At 37.2% G+C, this 17,957-nt stretch overlaps 1 protein-coding gene across 1 annotated transcript in view; it reads right to left on the bottom strand.

The window, feature by feature from the left end:
* TRIM24 (tripartite motif containing 24) overlaps positions 1-17,957 on the bottom strand; it is a gene marked incomplete at its 5' end in the record, with an annotated part of 35,347 nt that overhangs the window by 5,643 nt on the left and 11,747 nt on the right. Inside the window, 10 exons of the mRNA XM_010186766.1 lie at positions 1,555-1,868; positions 2,422-2,590; positions 3,912-3,984; positions 5,293-5,428; positions 7,264-7,443; positions 9,000-9,164; positions 9,813-10,078; positions 13,361-13,478; positions 16,462-16,608; positions 17,265-17,379. Coding sequence (XP_010185068.1) covers positions 1,555-1,868; positions 2,422-2,590; positions 3,912-3,984; positions 5,293-5,428; positions 7,264-7,443; positions 9,000-9,164; positions 9,813-10,078; positions 13,361-13,478; positions 16,462-16,608; positions 17,265-17,379 — 1,683 coding nt within the window. The remainder of the gene's footprint in view (positions 1-1,554; positions 1,869-2,421; positions 2,591-3,911; positions 3,985-5,292; positions 5,429-7,263; positions 7,444-8,999; positions 9,165-9,812; positions 10,079-13,360; positions 13,479-16,461; positions 16,609-17,264; positions 17,380-17,957) is intronic.

Here is a 17,957-nt window from a genome sequence, read left to right as displayed (position 1 = left end):
GGTTGGGTGGGTTGGGGCAAAGGAAGAAAAGATGCAGTGACCTTGTGAATCTATAGGGGAAATTGTTCTATCCACCTGAAGCAAGAACAAAAAGCAATCATGAAAGACTTTGACACTGCTGACATAATAATAAAGGAATAATTTTGTGTGTTTGAAGGAACCAATTCTACGAGACAAAAGTTTGTTAAGCAGACTGTTACAGCTGCAAAAAAAAAAAAAACAAAACCCAAAGCCACAAGATGAGAACAAAAACCTGATACATATGAAGCCAGGGGATAAATTAAGCAGTGTTCTGAAGTCCAGAAACACAGTGCATTTGCATTAGCATGCTCCTTTACAGATCTGAACACTTGTCAGAAAAGTTCGTTTTCGCTCCCTTGCCCCTGGACATCGCCATCTCAGTTTCCACACGATGATCCAGTAAAAAAGAGAAATTGTAAAGGCTTATTCTTGAAGCTTTGATTTTAGTAGAAACAAAGCCACAGTTATCTACCTGCTTAAAGATTAGTTTTTTCTTGTCAGAAAGGCGTGTTAATTAACTTAAGTGCCTACTGTAACTTTACTGGGTTTTGCTTATGGCACAAAGCTGTAACATAGCATTGTTTTACTAAAAAAAAAAAACAACAACCAAACAACCAAAACCAACACGAACTGTAATCTGGAGTTTTAAGAGGCAAAAGAAACATTTTATGTGTCATTTCTAGTGACATTTAAGAAAGTAGATACGTTTGCTGAAATACACTTGTTCAGAGTAGCAGATATGATCAATGTACTAAACTAAGTAGCTATCCAAATGTTATACACTAGCAAACTATGCTGATATTTAATAAGAAAACCTAATATTTATAAAAGCATTAAACAATCAACATGTTATAACAGATGTCTGCACCCTTTAATACTAATCAGCTTATTGCACAGCATTTTCAAGTTGGAACATTGCAAAATGCCATTTATTTTAATCAAAAACACTAATTCCAGAAGCAAATGCCAGTAATGCTTATAACAATAACCTATTTAAGACTGTACTTTGAAACTCAAGAAACTGAGCAGTTGTTTTGCGACAGCCAATCAAGAAAGCCTACTGCTTGTTTCAACACTGAACAAGATGTCACTAGAAGATGTCAGTCGCTATGTTTGGAGTGTAGCCACGCTTAGCACTATAGTAAATAATATATGTAATACTATATTAGCTTAGCTGTTTCCTTAAGTTTATTATTGTTACTAAAGTAATTTAAATATTTTTGTTGCCCTTAAAACATTTTATGACAAACTGGTAATTCTGTGGCCCAATTTTAATAACAGATGCCCTGGATGTAAGTGATCTTGCTTAACTGCCGAATAATTGAAGAGTTTTATTATTGTGGCTGCAAATCTGTAAAGTTAAATGGGAGTTTCAATGCAAATTCCAATTTTTACCAATTAATAGAACTTCTGGATTCAAGAATTCAAAAAAGAAACTGCTTCTTTCGAGGCTGTAACTTGTACTGGGTTTCACAACAGAAAGCTTATGTCTTTTTATGCAAGTTTAGATGGAATTGAAAGGGTCACAATTACCTTGGAAAGCTCATCAGTGTAGGAACATGACAAGAAAGATGGAATACTTTGGGACACTTCTCACAGCAAAGGAGCTCCCCTCCGTTTTGGCATACTGCACACCAATCTTCATTGGGATCGTCCTCTTTTCTGCCCTCACCAGCATGGGAGGGGCCCATCCATGCTGTCTTCCCACTGGATGTGTTCTCCTGCAGTACCCCTGGTTGATCATCTGTGCTGTCTGGCGCATCTGTTCTCAAGACAGCTTCATCAGAAGTGGAATTATGATTATTATCTAACAGCAGTGAAGTAAGTATGCTTCTTGAAAAGGTGGCCTGTAAAACGAAACAAAGGAACGCAGATTATAATATTGATGTGACTTTACATGACTCTAACAACAAATAACTGACAAGAATAACAAATTTATATGTAAACAACCATACAACTTGCAACACACACGCAAAGATTACTATCGTACTATAGCATCAGGCAACTAAACAGAAGAAATTAGCTATGAAAGGCTATTTACTGCTCCACTTATAAAAAACCTTATCTTTCATGTCCCCAAAGTCTAACAGTGTTATTCATGTATGTTACTGCACTATGATTAGAAATACTTCCCAGCACCACATGTAAATTTGATGATTGCAAACTATTTCCTGATTCCCCAGGTTTTCAGTGGTTAAAAGCAGTCTGATCACACTTGTTTATAAATTGAATTGGTAGTAGAGCTAATTTGATTTTGAATTTCACTTTTTCCTTTTATTTAGCTTTTTAGTTTTCCCCTGAAAAAGGCCCCAACACAACATTAGTCAATTATTTTATTCCCTTATTAATGCAAAATACCCTCCACCAAAGAGAAAGGAGATCTTTATAACTTAATATTACATTCCGAGGCCGGGGTTCCTCCTCCGTTTCTTGCTTCACTATAACAACTGGGAAATCAAAGTTCTCATTTGATGCATTTGACTCCTGTTTAATTCTGATTGGTTCCAACATAACAACTGGGACTTTGTGCGTAGAATCAGCTCCTGGTGGCCTGCTGGAGGAGCTAGAACTGTAAGTGACAGAAAGAGGTAGGAAAAAATTGAAATTAAGATTCAGAACTGGACACATTTTGTACACTGATACCTTCCTGAGCACTACAGTATTACTTTTATAAAATACAAGTTGATTTCCTTTCATGTACATTGGAAAGGCATTACAAAAAGGGAAAATTTTAATGGCACAGTTACAAAACTAGAAAATTACTCATGGTTTTACTTCCCGTTAGCGCAGTATTTGCAAATAATCTCAGTTTCTTTTAGATTATACACAAAAAGCACTTCTACTGAACATTATCCCACTTCGAAGGAGATGCAGCTGTTATTCTGGGGAAGGCCTGTGCTTCCCCAGAGCTGAACTGATCATTGTAAACCACACAAGTGAATAAGCCAGATAAAACATAATTACATTATCTTGGAATAGTTTCTTACAGCTTTGCAGCTCTATCAAAACTGGGGCCCTACTTTTAGAACTAGATCTGACTTTTTTCCCTGTGTTTAGTAATAATAGGATGAGAATGGACAACTAAACTCAAAAATACCAGCTTCTTATTTTTTTAAATAATAATGAATTCTAAATTAAAAACATGAATTCAAGGGGCAGCTGATAGAATCACATTTTTAAAAAGCAAGTAAAAGACTCTTCAGACAAACATTTAAACAGCTCATAAGAGTCCTTTGCACAGTTTACCATGTAAATGGAAGAGAGTAAAAGGTATTCTATATTAAAAAGCATCTGCACTTCTAGTTCAAGTAGAATGAATGCCATCTGATTTTTCTCTGCATGAAAAATTAATCTCATGTCAGATGTATGCTATTTATTGGAACACATTAATGGATCTGCACTCTTCAAACAACACTGTGTAAAGCTATTTGTTCATTAATATTCCATCACTAAGGGATAAAAACATTTGTGTAGACTCTCAGTAGTTATCTAGTGCTCACTTAACTAACTGTATTATGGGAGAAAATTCTTAACTCTCTGTAACATCAGTTCCTTAAATCTGAAGTAATTTATAGTTTCACGAGGACTCTCAATATGCAACTTTTTCCTTTAGTTGACTTTTCCGAATTTAAAACCTAATTTATAATTGGCATTCTTTTAATAATGCAAACTTAGCCATCATTTACAGATTTAACATGTTTTCAGATGTGCTATTAATACATTACAAATGAAATTACGACTTCTAGAATGCAAAGAGTGCTGTAATACCCATCAGGCCTGGTCTGTTAACAGAGAAGGTGAGACAAACCAACTTTCAAATGCATTAATGAGAGAAGAGACTGGGGCATGTTCTACAGAGGTGGAAGTCACACTTTCTTCTCTTTCCTTACCTCTCTCTGCTCCCAACACTGGAGGCACTGGGTGAACGAACTGGAGGGTGTACGTTTGTCAAGCTGACTCCTCCTAGAATTGAAGAATCAGATTAGAACAAAACACAGGTTTGTGCCAAGTTTGAGATATGATTCAGAGAAGTACACAGGTCTGGGGGAAATTTTCTCCTGCAGTGTCATTTATGTAACCCATGTCTCATTTAATACAAAGTCAAGATAGGATGAGAAGCATGAGATAATAGAGGGAAGGAAAGGACTAAAAAGGGGCCCACTGCATGTAAGCAGGCTGATGGGTCACTACCTTTGCCTGGCTGAGCCCTCTACTTGATCACTGAAGTGTCTTACCTTAATAAATTCTAGCAGATGTCTCAGGTGATAGAATCATAGAATAACAAAATGACTGAGGTTGGAAGGGACCTTAAAGATCATCTGGTCCAACCCCCTTGCCACAGGCAGGGACACCTCCCACTAGACCAGGTTGCTCAAAGCCCTGTTGAACCTGGCATTAATCTCCCTAGGAAGATCTCCTAGGAAACTTTAAGCCACACAAGCTAGCAAGTTGGAAGAGGTCTGGGGGCCAGATATGAGAGAGACCAAAGATATGAGGGGACCACAGAGCCAGGAGACTTGGAAAGGACATTTTTGCTGAGCATTGGTCCTCAGAAAACAAGGTAGGCCACTGTCTGTGCTGTCTGCAAATGTGTTACCCACCTTTCTCAGCTAATCTGCCCAAGCACATGAATGCCATGTGAGTGACTGCACAAATGCTGCACAAGTGCTTACTGGGAATTCATGCTCACATAGGCTCACTACAGGTTGGATCAGAAAATGGGAATAAGGATCAGCTGGTGATTGCCACCGGGCATGGTGACAGGAATCCCCTGGGTCCTTCAAGTCCACCACATTCAGCTACCCATAACAATAACTTCTCTGGTCAACTTGTGTCACTGCAGCACTAACCTTCCAGTAAATAAAATTTTTTTAACACCCAAATTGAACTTTCAAAGTCACCATTTGTAGCCACTGCCTCCTGTTACATCCTATCCTGCTTTTTCAAACCATCTCTTACCAAAGCTTCTAGGTTTTAATTTGGTGTACCCCAAGAGTGCCATTCTTCTATGGACTTCTATGCAATTTGCTAAAATCTACTACATCTTTCCCTCCATGCTTTTAAGATCTGGCCACTTATTATGCTCACTATGCTAAAATATTGTCTCAACTTTACCTCCTAATAGGGCTTCTACAAATTTGCCTTCATCTTCGTATTTCTTATCTTTGATATCAAATAGAAGTAACTAATTTTCATATCAGTGTTAACATTGCCATTTCAGATTTTTCTACTACACCACTTAAACAGAAAATTGCACCACATTCCAGACACCTGAGAGGCCTGGTGATGGTACCGATGAATTTGGTGACTGCACAGTTCTGTTTGAAGGGGGTTTTGGCTGATTCTGCTCTGCAGTGCCATCCTTCCTTACAACGTTATCCAGCGTGATATTTCCTGAGCAATCAATCTAAAGGTGGGGAAGAAAGGGGAAGCAGTTAGTGTTAGGAGGGTGGAAAAAACAAACCCACAACAAAACCCCTCAAAAAACCCCCAACAACAACAAACCACTCCATTCTTCTGTCATACTGTTAATTTGAAAGTGAAGACCAAAATGCATTTCACCTAATTTTACCCATCCAGAAATTGAGGTCACTTTAAACCAAGCCATCTTCCTTTCTCTAAAAAGAAAAGAAATGGCCAAATCCAGAGAGTGCTTCATTTTAAGATCAGATGATTCTGATCCAATTTTCCTCCATCAGCTACAGAGAAGGCTTACGTCAGACAGGCAGCTTTCACACGTGGAAGTACAAGATCAACTTTTATCTCCACACCTTCTTTTGACATGCTCATATTATATCCTCTAAAAAGATAATATGCAATACACAAACTACCCATATAATTCACTAGTGTTTAACAGGACTGGAAGAACCTCAAGGGATGTTCAATTCCATCTGTCCCACATACCTTCTGGGCAGAGGTCATGCATATTGACTCAAAATGCAAACAGCAAACCAACACTTGTTCTTGCTACCCACAGCCTAGGCCAGATTGGGCTCCCAATTTACCGTTCTAACTTTCTGCAAAAATTACATATTCTGGTTTGATAGAAAGATGACCTTTCAAAATATTTGTTTTTTTTGCCATATGTAAGATAATGTTTGATAAGAAAATAGGTCACCTCGGTATCAGTTTTCTCAATTACCTGGACATCTCACAAATCCACTGGTACCAACTGCATTCACCAATGAAATTTCTATTTATAAGCTAGACTTACCCAAAGTGGATGCAGAAACCTCTGCTAGGTCAGTATATTTACAGTGATTTGGGCCATGTATCTTAACAGCAGAAACTTAACCAGGTACAAGTAGAAGAGTTCATAATTATACTGTGCACAAAAATCAGTAAAATGTCTCACAGACTCAGTAGTTTTATGATTGTGTTGTATAGTTCACCTTTTAAACCTGACAGATACTGTGATTCTGTAGTCTATGTATTCTACTTAAAAATCAGAACACTTTTATCTGACTTTATTGATAAGAACAGAAGATGTGTGGAAGAAACGAAGTAAACAGCAAATTGTGACTAGAAAACCATGACATTTCAGGTATCTATGAACCTTAGACCACAAAAATAGGGTCGGCAGTTATTTAAGAGAATAAATGCAACTGGCTAAATCTCAACAGCTCTGATGTGGACCTCTGACAAACATGTACCAATCAGAAGAAACTATAAAAGATTAAGTTTAGAAGCTTAAGAAGAGATGACCTTATGATGCTCCTTCTGTCACCGGCTCACAGGCATGTTAGAGGATATATGAAGAAAAGAAGTACCAAAAGGAAAAGATATAAGGAATATATCCAGTATACCAACAATTAATACCTACCCTAAGCTAGTACTTTCAATGAGTTAAAAACACATTTTAAAAAGTGTTAAAAGTTTACCAGAAATACCATCAGCAAACCAGTACTATCTAGGACACTGGTAAACAAAAGCTAAACTAACACATTTTTTGATAGTATCCTGATGGGGGTGGGGGAAAAATATGCAGCATCCAAATAAACAAGTCCAATTACAATTACAACCTGCAATGTTATTTTTCTTAGTTGTCCTAACAGCTGTCTCCCAAAACAGTTCTGAATATCACTAGCAACATGTACACAGCCCTGCAATGTTGTTTTCTGGAACTCTCTCATTTTAACAAACAGAGCAAGAATTTCAGTCTAAAAGGTTTCTACTTTTCACAAACACTGAGACTTACTTCAAAACAGAACCCGTAAAACATTGCCCTTATTTTATACTTACATCAGGAAGAGATGGTAAATTGTAGGAGCTACCCACTGGAGAGCTCAGATCTATCACAGGGGGACCGTATGTCTTCCCATCACACCCTGCAGCACTAGTGACTGTGGGGCTGGAGGGAGTGGATGTTGTGCTGCTTGCAGTTGAAAGGGCAGTCGAAGTTTGTCCGCTACCGATCTGCCACTAAAAAGAAAATATGATAATCCACATTTCAGCATTATTTTTTCAACAGATCACATCTGCTGCATATACTGGTTCTAACTCAGCACTTAAACAAGCAGCTTAGTCCAGTAAGCTGAATTCAAACATAAAATCCTGATTTACTCTGAAGTTATCCAATTTCAAGAACCTATCTTACAAGATAATAGAAGATGACAAGTAGTTGAAAACTATGAATAGAAGAAATGAATGTGAATTCTTAAATTCAAAGCTATATCTCAATGTTAAGTATCTATTAATATTTCATGCTGCCTTGACACTGATGTGGGAGAAATTTAACAGTTTCAGTGAAATAAAAGCATTACAGATAATAGGTGGAATGCACAACTGCTCCAGTGCTTTATTAAGTAAACAGCTATAGTGTCACTTGGACGGCATCAAGTATTTGATGTTGCGCTTCCTTTAACAACTTAAAGTGATTAAGAATTTGGAATGCTGACTGGATCTCCGCCCATATATACATTTCACACCATGATATGAAGTGCACAGTCAAGTCAGACTATATTTCTTTGTCATTTAGACATATGCCGTTTTCAATGACTTTAATGGAATTTCATGGCAACAGTAGGCAAAATCTGACTCTGCTCAATTCCTTTTTAGTCAGCCATTCTATTTACTGGTTTCTAGTTTTGGAAACACATTACTAGATAATGAAAATACTTAACAGAAAGGCATATGGACATGCCAATCTTCTTTCCAGAGGTGCAGAATGAAAGTGACAGGTTTTGTTACCACAGGTTCTCTTAGATACTGTACAGCTTTCTTCGATTTAGTTGGAATTAGTTCTCTGGTATCATAAGCACTGCAAACATGAACAGTATTACTCTACTTCTCAGGTCACAGATCATATTCTTTTGATTCTTCCCTGCTCACCTCTGGTGACATAATTTTCTCTTTCCTTCCATACACCTAACGACTTGTGTTAATATGCTTTTTAATAAAGATTTGCATTCCTGAACACCCAGAAAACATCTGAAATGTTTGTTTCTGCCCCAGTTCAACTGCTGATTAACTGAGTATTGATCAGTCTCACTCAGCAGAGGTCCCAAAATTGTGGACTTTCTTTTCTCTCTACATCTGTAAGAGTTCAGATTTGGCATACGCTGAGAATGGTGGCAGCTATAGCTTTTACCTGGTTCCTAATGAAGTCACTAACATTAAGCTAAATAGTGGGATTTTCTATTCTGTCTACTCACTGATTGTAGTTTGCAGACCATGGTCATGTTAGGTTTTGCATAAGCAACCAGAAATCACAGTAATAGCAAGCAAGAGAATGAAACACCCACACAGCACACACAGAGGCTCACTTCTGTAACGCTTCAGCTGCTTAGAACTGTCAAAATGAAAGAAACTTGACAGTCATCTCATTAAGAAAACTGTGGGTATCTTGTAATAGAGAAAAATGCAGTTTCTGTTCAAATTAAAAAGCACTCTAGAAACATAATATAAAAGTAAGATTATATAAACCACATTTGATGTTTTATTTCTACATGGTGAGTGAAAAGGGAAAGAAACTCTACCTGCTTTATAGCTTGCTGTGCCAAGAATGCCATTTGCAATGGGCTGGGCTTTATTGCTTGCCTTGGTACGTTCTGATTTTGGGGAAATCTCATCTGTTGTGCAGGATGAGCTGAACCATTGGACTTGGGGCTATGATTCTGAAAGTGAATCAAACGCGGAGGTGCCTGCATGAAAACAAACAAATGACCAATTCTGTAAGTTAGCTGATATCTATCCAATGTTCCAGAACGTTTTACTGAGTGGTCCTTTCAAACTTTCTGAAACTCTTAACAAATTACATGTAAACAAATAGTACCACACCATTTATCTGAATGATCACACAACATATTAATTTTCAATGTTAAAAACAAAACCTAGTAGATAGATTTTAATTAGTCTTATGTAATAAACTCAGATACATCACAAGAACCAGTGAAAGTATTTCCAACTTTTATATGGGAGAACCATAGTTTTATGCAAAAAAAAAAAAAAGCCCCGGAAAAAAATTAATGACAGATTTGCTTCTTAATCATTTGACAAAATACAAAATATGTAGCTCAGCACTATATATGGTTGGATTTCTATTTTCAGAATAAAAATAGGCTGAGTGCTACCACACGTTCTGCCAGACAAGTTTAAAATGCTCATTCAATTCTCAGTAAAGAAAACATTCCCTAGCCCATTTACATAGCCACGTGCTAAAGATGAAGCTATCTGAAGTTATGTATCTAGACATAATTTCTTTCTTTTTTCTTACGTTTCTTTAATTCCTCCTTCAGTGCCACAGAAAAAGAAAAAAAGGAGAGTCTTCTCTGGAAATAGTCATAACTTACCTGATGAGAAGTAGGAGGTTGTTGCATGGCTCCTGGCATTCTTGGATTTGGTAAAGCTACTGGACCTGCTCTGCGTTGAGCTTGCTGTCTCTGAGCCATGACCTGTTGCTGCATGTGCTGGAGTCTGAGCTGAGCTAAGCTTATCTGCGTTGGGAACTTAGACAGCTGGTTTGAAGGTAAGCTGCCTGGTGGCTGTAAGTTTGTTTCCACAACAGGGTTCTTGGGCATGTGTGGTGGAGTTTCTTTATCTTCAATTACCAAAGAACCTGGTTTAAAAACATAAATGAAATTTATAGCAAAATTTTCCAGCTAGCAGAAACAATTAGTTCATTTTATACCACAAGATCATAATTCATTATAGTAATGTAAAGAATGGACAGAGGACTCAATTTATTTTATTTGTTTCCATGCAATAAAATGTTTGTATTTTATAACACAGAAAAGGAAAAACCTGCAAACTGCCTTGTGCTGCAGCCTCCTCTGTACAGTGGATTCTACTAGGAAGTTGTCCTGGGCTCTCCAAAAGAGCAAGGGAGCAAAGTTTCAATGAGAAAAAGCAACCTGATCCAATCATCTGCTAAAGAGATTTAACTGTATCATAATGCTTAAAGGAATCGCAATCCTTTCTGGCCTCTGAGCCAACATCAAAGAATATTCAAATGATACTCTCAGTTGCTACACACCAATTTTAGGATGTGATGGACACCTCCAGGTGATGTTTCACCTCTCTCCACTGTCTTAGAAGGAAATTTGACTAGACAAGTAACTTTTAGACACTATGCCAGGTGAGAGATTTTATCTGAAGAGATACATAGTGTGATTACATGAAACTCTCATGTAAAATTCTGGCTACCTCACCCAAGAAAGTTGAATTCCAACTAGAAGAGAGTTTGATTTGATTCAAGGGAATAACACACTGTTTGTATAGCAAAAGACAGATACACTTTCTTTGTTTAAAACAGACCAAAGCAGGAAAAGTTATGGTCCAAGACCAAGAGTTAAAAAATTCCAATGATCTGAAGAAGGTTGCACAACAGCTTTTCAATAAAATCAGGGACATCTCATACTCCCTTCTCTCTCAGAGATTTAGGGCTGTGTCCCAGGAGAGTTCACCTCATGAGGTGGGTAAATTACATGACAGTTTGAAAATCCCTGCTACAACAGAACCTGAAAAAACACTCTGCCCTTTCTCTCCTCATATCCATCAGTCTCTGTGGATCCTGTGCAGTCTAGCCTGGATCGTTTTGGGGTAGATTATCTGGAGGAGAAAACTTCTTCCATTTTATATTCCTCATTTTCACCCCAAGAGCTGAGAAGCTAGACAAGTAGCATCATTCCTGTCCCCTATCTAGACACAGACGCAGGAGTCTAGGCCAGCCAAAATACTGTAGTACAGAGCAGGGCAGAAAGCTAACATCAGCAACACTATTTTCATACTGACGCTTGGTAATTTTGGTGTTGCAAACATTTTAATTATGACTCTACCACATCAGTCATTAACATAAGTACTAAATATGCTAAACAAAACGGAAAACCAATCTATTGCCTAATACCCTTTATTAAGCATGTAACAGGTCTAGTCAATGTTTCTCATGAAGTGAGCAGAGAAAAATGCAGATGAATACCATTTCCCATATATGGTTGTATGAGCTATCTGACTACAGTCAAAATAGATCTATTTTCTTTCTCTAGAAATGGAATTACCTTGACAGAGAATGGCATTGACTGTACTACAATAAACTGTCAGACTTACACTGTATTTTTATTCTGTTCTCTCCAAGTCTAATTACACCTTCAAAAGTCTTTCTGGAATAAACTTTTGTGGTATAAAGCTACTTACCTAAAGATAGTACAGAGAATTACTCCCTTCCATTATTCTAGAAAACCACAAGTTATCATAAAATTTGTGGAATTAAAACACTTCAAATGTTGTATTTTATTTTCTTAAACACATTCTGAAAGCTGTAAGAGTTATCCTATTAGTGTACAGATGCTATCACACTGTCAGCAACATGCAGCGTGACTAGAATTCAAGCCATTCCCAGAGTATCTTGTTTCTTTACTTAAGACTATTTTATTTTTCTTTCAGTGGTTCTTAAATCTGGATTATCTACAGAAATTGAACGTCTGATCATAAATGTAACAGCCTAAAGGTTGTTATTTCTGAAAACCAGATTTATAAACGTGATCCGGTTTTATCTATCACTTAAATACACAAACTGTTACAAGAACTCCTATGCTGATCTATACAGGCGCCATTTCTATCTAGCATCTTCCTCTTAACAAACATCATCTCAGTTTAGCAGCAGCTCCCAGTTATCGCCACACAGCTTGACAGTTTGTTTCTGGAAACAAGAGGTTCACTTTCAACTCCTTTCCCAAAGAAAATTATTTACAAAGAAGGAACCTGGCGAATTTCCCTGCTACCACCCAATGTCCTGGTGTGTGGGGCAAGGACCTTGTTCGCCTTAAAGCACTGCCTTAACATTTTCTTTCTCTGCCTTTGTAGAGAAAAATCCATTTGCACATCTCTGTACATTTGCAGAGCTGACTACACTTTCTGATGAAAGGTAGAAAAGGTCCCATTGGTACCTAGCAAAGCATTCTGCACGTGACAGGAAAAATAAAAAATGCCCATCAAGCTAACAGTGGAAAGCGAAAGAAAGCAGTCAAAATTTTAGAAAAGACCTCTAAGCTTTAATTCCTGTTCCTAAGCTGATGAGTTCCTAGGATGCATATCTTCAGTAAACTCAAGCTTTCAGGCAAACACAAAATCAAGTTACCTGCATAGCTTTGAGGTTCTGGGATTCAGCCATATCATAAAACCCTAGCAACTTACAGCTGTAAGAAAAGAATGTAAAGACCAGTTTGGAGACTAGAACAAAATCTCTTAGGATAATGAAGATGAAGTACATTTGCAACTCTGTTGAAAAACATGCTTTCATCTGTATTCCATGCCACAACTTCAGGAAAGGCAATCTAAGAGACAAATAACTGTCAAAAAGTGCTCCCTTCCCTGTTCTTTTGTTTTCCTTTGGCCTTCTCCCCTTTTATTCATCTCAGTTCTCCAAGGCTTATTGTTCAAGCATGCCAAGGGAACAAATGGGGGTTCATGAACACCCCATATTACACTGCTGCTATGGGTTTCAGCTTGGGAAGATGGAATTGAAGTAGAAGAAAGGGCTGGAAGATGCAGAATGAGGCTGACTTCTAGAATCCTTCCTCAGGATGCGAAGTAGTGTTATAGATTGTGTTTCTAGTTTCCAAAGCCAGAAAGCAGGTGTGTTGCCCAGGAAACTGAAAGCTGCTATATTCACCATCACGTGAAACATTCAAGCACGCTAAGTTTGTTAATGCTTTATCATAAGTATTCATAAATAATACTTTTTCCCATACAATGCACTTTATATGTCTTCTACAGGTAAGGAAATAAATCTAACCAAGCAAACCAGGAAATTAATAGTGCAGAGGCTATTTATCTTCACAAAAAGAAAGCTGCTTTCAAAATAGGATCAAGATGCCAGAGGGCTAATAAAACTTTATCATACCTAGATTGAAAATATTTTGAGCCCAGAAACTAGGATCACAGTGAAACTGGATGGTATTGTTAGTCGCTGGTGAAGCATCACACCTTGCTCGGAGAAGATATCGTAGTCGATATGTAATCTAGAACAGAAACAAAACAGAGCCATGAATCCTAACAGCATAAAAAGTCTTAAAAAAACCAACCAACCAACCGAATATTGAAGCCCAAAAAACCCCCAATCCCTCCCCCCCCAAAAAACAACAAAAAAGAATCTCTGAACAAGACCCTAGAGAATTTTGGTGAAAGATACAGAAATTTGTCCAAGTTACAAATAAAAGAGGTATTTATAACATATTTTCCTTATTCCTAAAGTAATTTTTAAAAGCAATCAATTACAGACTAAAAGAAATTAATTGTTCTTCCCTGTTGAAATGCATATCCTTCCACAAACTTGGTCATGACATTCAATGACGTGAACTACTTGTAAGTGAAGTACAGATGCATGTAAATATTGTTGGGGTTTTTTTTGCCCCAAACCTGTATTAGCCCATTCGGTTTTATTTCAAAGAAAAGTATTCCATTCTTTTGGCAAGAAGTATCATCACAGAGAATTTCCCTTTGTCATAAATTTATATTTTCTTTAGAGAGTCAAAGAATAGATTTTATAAGTTTTGTCTTTGAAAACTCTCAGATTCACAAATATTTTTAGACTCTTCAAACACCTTGGTTCCAAAGGACTGGACTATGATGACACTACACAAGCAGAATACTCTATTAAATGCTCAGTATTTATCTAGTTCCAAGAAAGAAAATATTTTCTCGCAGTTGTTTCACTAGAAATATCTAACACGGATGCTAATTTTAGAGTAACATCGGCAGATACAGAAAACAAAAATTAAAAGTTCAAGAGTTATTCTTCTTGAATAATAGATTATTTCCTGGAAAATCTCAAGAGATATACTTGGCAAAATCACCTTACCTGTTTAGAATTATCCTAGTTATCTTTTTCATAGGAATTTTGTAAGAGCTTCAAGTTTACAAGTCTGTTCTTTCAATTTTAGGCAGGTCTGGTTTAGACCAGACATAAAAAACATATACCAGGACTTAAGTTTTTTTTAATGATCATGGAACATTTTAAGTGCACCACTATTTTGAATATAGATTTCCTAGGATTTCTGCATACACTACAAGAATCAAGTACACTACACTATAGATATTCTAGTCTTTTGTCCTGTCACCAATATTTGTTGCACACAGTTCTTGTCATAGCTTGCTCTGACTTGCGGAAAGAAGACTCCACAACCTGTAAGGCTGTAAAGTAGGTACGCTCATTCAGCGTGCTGGCGCACAGGGGATCTTTCCTCCGAAATTGTGCACGCCTCCTGTGGTAGCTTGTCTTAGCTTTTATAAAGTGTTGCACAGTCATTACTATGCAAAAACATATGCATATTCATAGCCTTTCCTCGAAAAAGCGGTCTTTTTCCAAGAAGTCCGGTCGCGCCTGTGCAGTGTCTCCTGGTGGTTGTGGGCCAGGGACTCGGGGAGTCCTTTTCCCTACTAAGCTCTTCACCTTTGTTGCTTGCACATGCTCCCTGGACCCTTGGTGTTTCTCCAAACCACAAAGCTGGTTTCTACCAATTTGCCGCAACGTTCTTCTTGTTCTCAGGAGCTGTAAGACGCTTCAGGCAGGACATCCTTGGCCTTATCAGGAACTGTCTGTAGCCTATCTCCCTTTACAAAATGACCTAAGATATATTGCTTCAGCTGAATAATTGTTATCCTGTTAACTCTTAAGCGTTATTCCCCCAAGCTGTAATTTTCTTTATAAGTGTTACAATTCTATCAGCTCCATATATTCCTCCAGATGTCCACAAACAGGTTAGCTGCTCAGCTCCTAAATAACACCAAGTCTCAGCAAAAATCAGGAGCCTAAAGCTCATCTGTTCTTTTGAAAAATACTTTTGAAAAAGCCTCATTTGCTGAGGCTTTATGGGCTAGATGGTCATTTCTGTCAACTGCATAATGTTTGTAAGATTAAGATGCCTGCAACATAACTGGCTTTCTTACTCATATAGCAGAAGTCTTTGTGCAATACTAACAAACTATAAACAACATGACTCAGTTTGATACCCTTTTTTCCACTAAATTAAAAAATATTACTTGCTGAGGCAGTATAAAGCAGATGAAATTAATTTAACTACTTGAAGTTAATAAAACCCAGTAATATTCCACTATCTGCTATAGCCTGCAGCATTTTAATGGGTATATAAAAAAAACCCCCACCACCAAAAAGAACAAGCCCAAAACAAAGCAGAAAACCCCCCACAAACTTCCCCAGTAGGATGCCAACTAAGCAATGAGAAAATAATGAAAAAACTTTGTGATCCAGTTATAGAAATTGGAAAAAAAAAAAGGATCTAGCATCTTTGCTCAGCATTGTCACTAATTTCTGTCATCAGGCTGGTACAACCTTGTAACCTCTGGACACATCACAATCAGCTTTTTGCTTTTTTTATTTCAAGCTTTTTAGGCTTTCTGTTCATCACGACCAGTCAGCTTAGTAAGACCACATGCACTCAGATCTTAAATACCATTACAGCACTGAAATATTTAGCTTCATAACTATTTACATGGAGAAGCAAAAGCCTCAGCTTCATTTTTATCAATTTTTTAAGGTTTTTAATGGAAGACTTGTCTGACAAAGCAATGTATCAATTTTTGCATTAAAATGTTGGATATCACACTCTACGATATATAAGTTTTGTCTTTCTCTGAACTCAGGCTGCAGCACGTACTGAAAAGAACCTCCATGATGACATAGGGGACACAGCAATTTTCCCAGTGTCTCATAGCTCCATGGTTATGACTGCAGAGAAAAGTTGTGCCTACTTCTGCAAATCTACAATTCTATGATAGTGTAACAGGAGAGAATCATGACCAGAGAACTAAATTATTAGAAACATTCTGTATTTATGTTTAAGAGAAAATAATGAAAAATTATATACAAATATTCCAACTAGTAGGAAGTCATTAAAAGGTCTTAATTCTCTAGTGTTACTGACAAGTGTGCACGTGCTTATCTATAGTCTCCAAATAACTGCAGAGCTGTCTTCCTAACCTTACCAAGCGCTTGCTGTACAGCAGTGCTGTGCTGCTCCCACTGGAAACTGCCCATTTGGAAAAATTCATGACATGTTCCAGCTGTTTAGAGAGACCTGCCACTTCCTGTTGTTGATGCAGAAGTTTCATCCGGTGCTCTTTTGCCAGAGTCTGCAAGTAGAAAAGCAGTTCCAGTCAAAGGGTTCAACAGTTGACAGGCATTAGCTTCAGATTTGTAATTCACAATGATTAAGTGATTTTACTTTGCTCTACTAAAAAGCACCCCTGACCACAGCTTTCAGACAGATAAGTCAGTATACATTTATTCAAGATATTAGGACTTTCTGTGCAGATTCCCATTTTATCTTATGACACATTTTCATATATATATGCCTCTCTATACACACACACTTATAAAAACACAATTGGAGGTAATATTTTTCCAGGTATCCATTCTAGAATCCTTCTCTTTTATTTGCTATTGGATTGCTGAATTTATGAAAAATTCTGATGGAAAGACTTTTCATGCATGATGCATAGAATTATGACTTACAAAAGCATGGAGGAAGAAACTGAGCTCACAGACAGCCCTGATCCACAAAGCAGAGAACACAGATAATAATTACAAACAAAAAACCAACAACCCCTCAAATCCTCCTCCACCAAAACCCCACTTGTTCAAATCCTTGTGAAGGACATCTCTCCACTTTGGAATTGCAATAGGACATGCAGAAGTGGCTAATGTGAGAAATGGATTTTATTTCATTGTGAATCCACACAAAAAATATTAAGGCTGACATTTTTGTTTATGATAGAAATGAAATTACCTCCAACTGATGCAGCAGAGCTTTTCCCTTTTTATTTATTTCTACCATCAGTGTAAATATGGCAACTTTAATATCCTGTTCCACCTGCTTTTGATTCTGATTCACTTCAAGAATTCTGTAAATAGACAGTATAGAAAATATTTTTTAGCTCACAAACCCACTCTCCAAACAGTAAATAAAAAAACCCAACTCCCTACTCTGTTGCTGAGACTACAATAGTTCTTGGTCATATGCACCAATTAATACATATACAGTTAGATATTTACAGTCAGGAAAACTACTGAGAGAAATAGAAAGAGCAAGTACCAGTGACCTATGATAAAATTAATTACCCAGTGGCAAATTCCAATGTCATAAGTCTAAAATTACTGACATCTGCCGCTGACAAAAATTAAGTGTTCATTGTAATTTAAATTCTTCATTTTTAATTGTTTGTCACATTTCTGGAGCAGTCCATGGCAATCAAAACTGTTTAAGTCTAATTTTCATCTAAGGTAGAATGGCACTCCAGAAACAAAAACAATCAACAGATTTTCTAATTTAGCTATTTCAACAACAGTGCCCAAACTTGCAACAGCAAAGCATAATCCTATATTGTGAAAACCAGGACTGCTAAGATGCAAGGGAGAATGACCACTTAGATGCAGCAAAGGAAGAGAAAGGCATCTGCTGGTTTTTTCCATCTTTACCATC

Source organism: Mesitornis unicolor, unplaced genomic scaffold, assembly GCF_000695765.1.
Source record: "Mesitornis unicolor isolate BGI_N332 unplaced genomic scaffold, ASM69576v1 scaffold5276, whole genome shotgun sequence".
In the NCBI taxonomy this organism is placed as follows: domain Eukaryota; kingdom Metazoa; phylum Chordata; class Aves; order Mesitornithiformes; family Mesitornithidae; genus Mesitornis; species Mesitornis unicolor.
The sequence above is the reverse complement of the archived record's forward strand: the minus strand, read 5'-3'. Positions and strand labels throughout refer to the sequence as shown.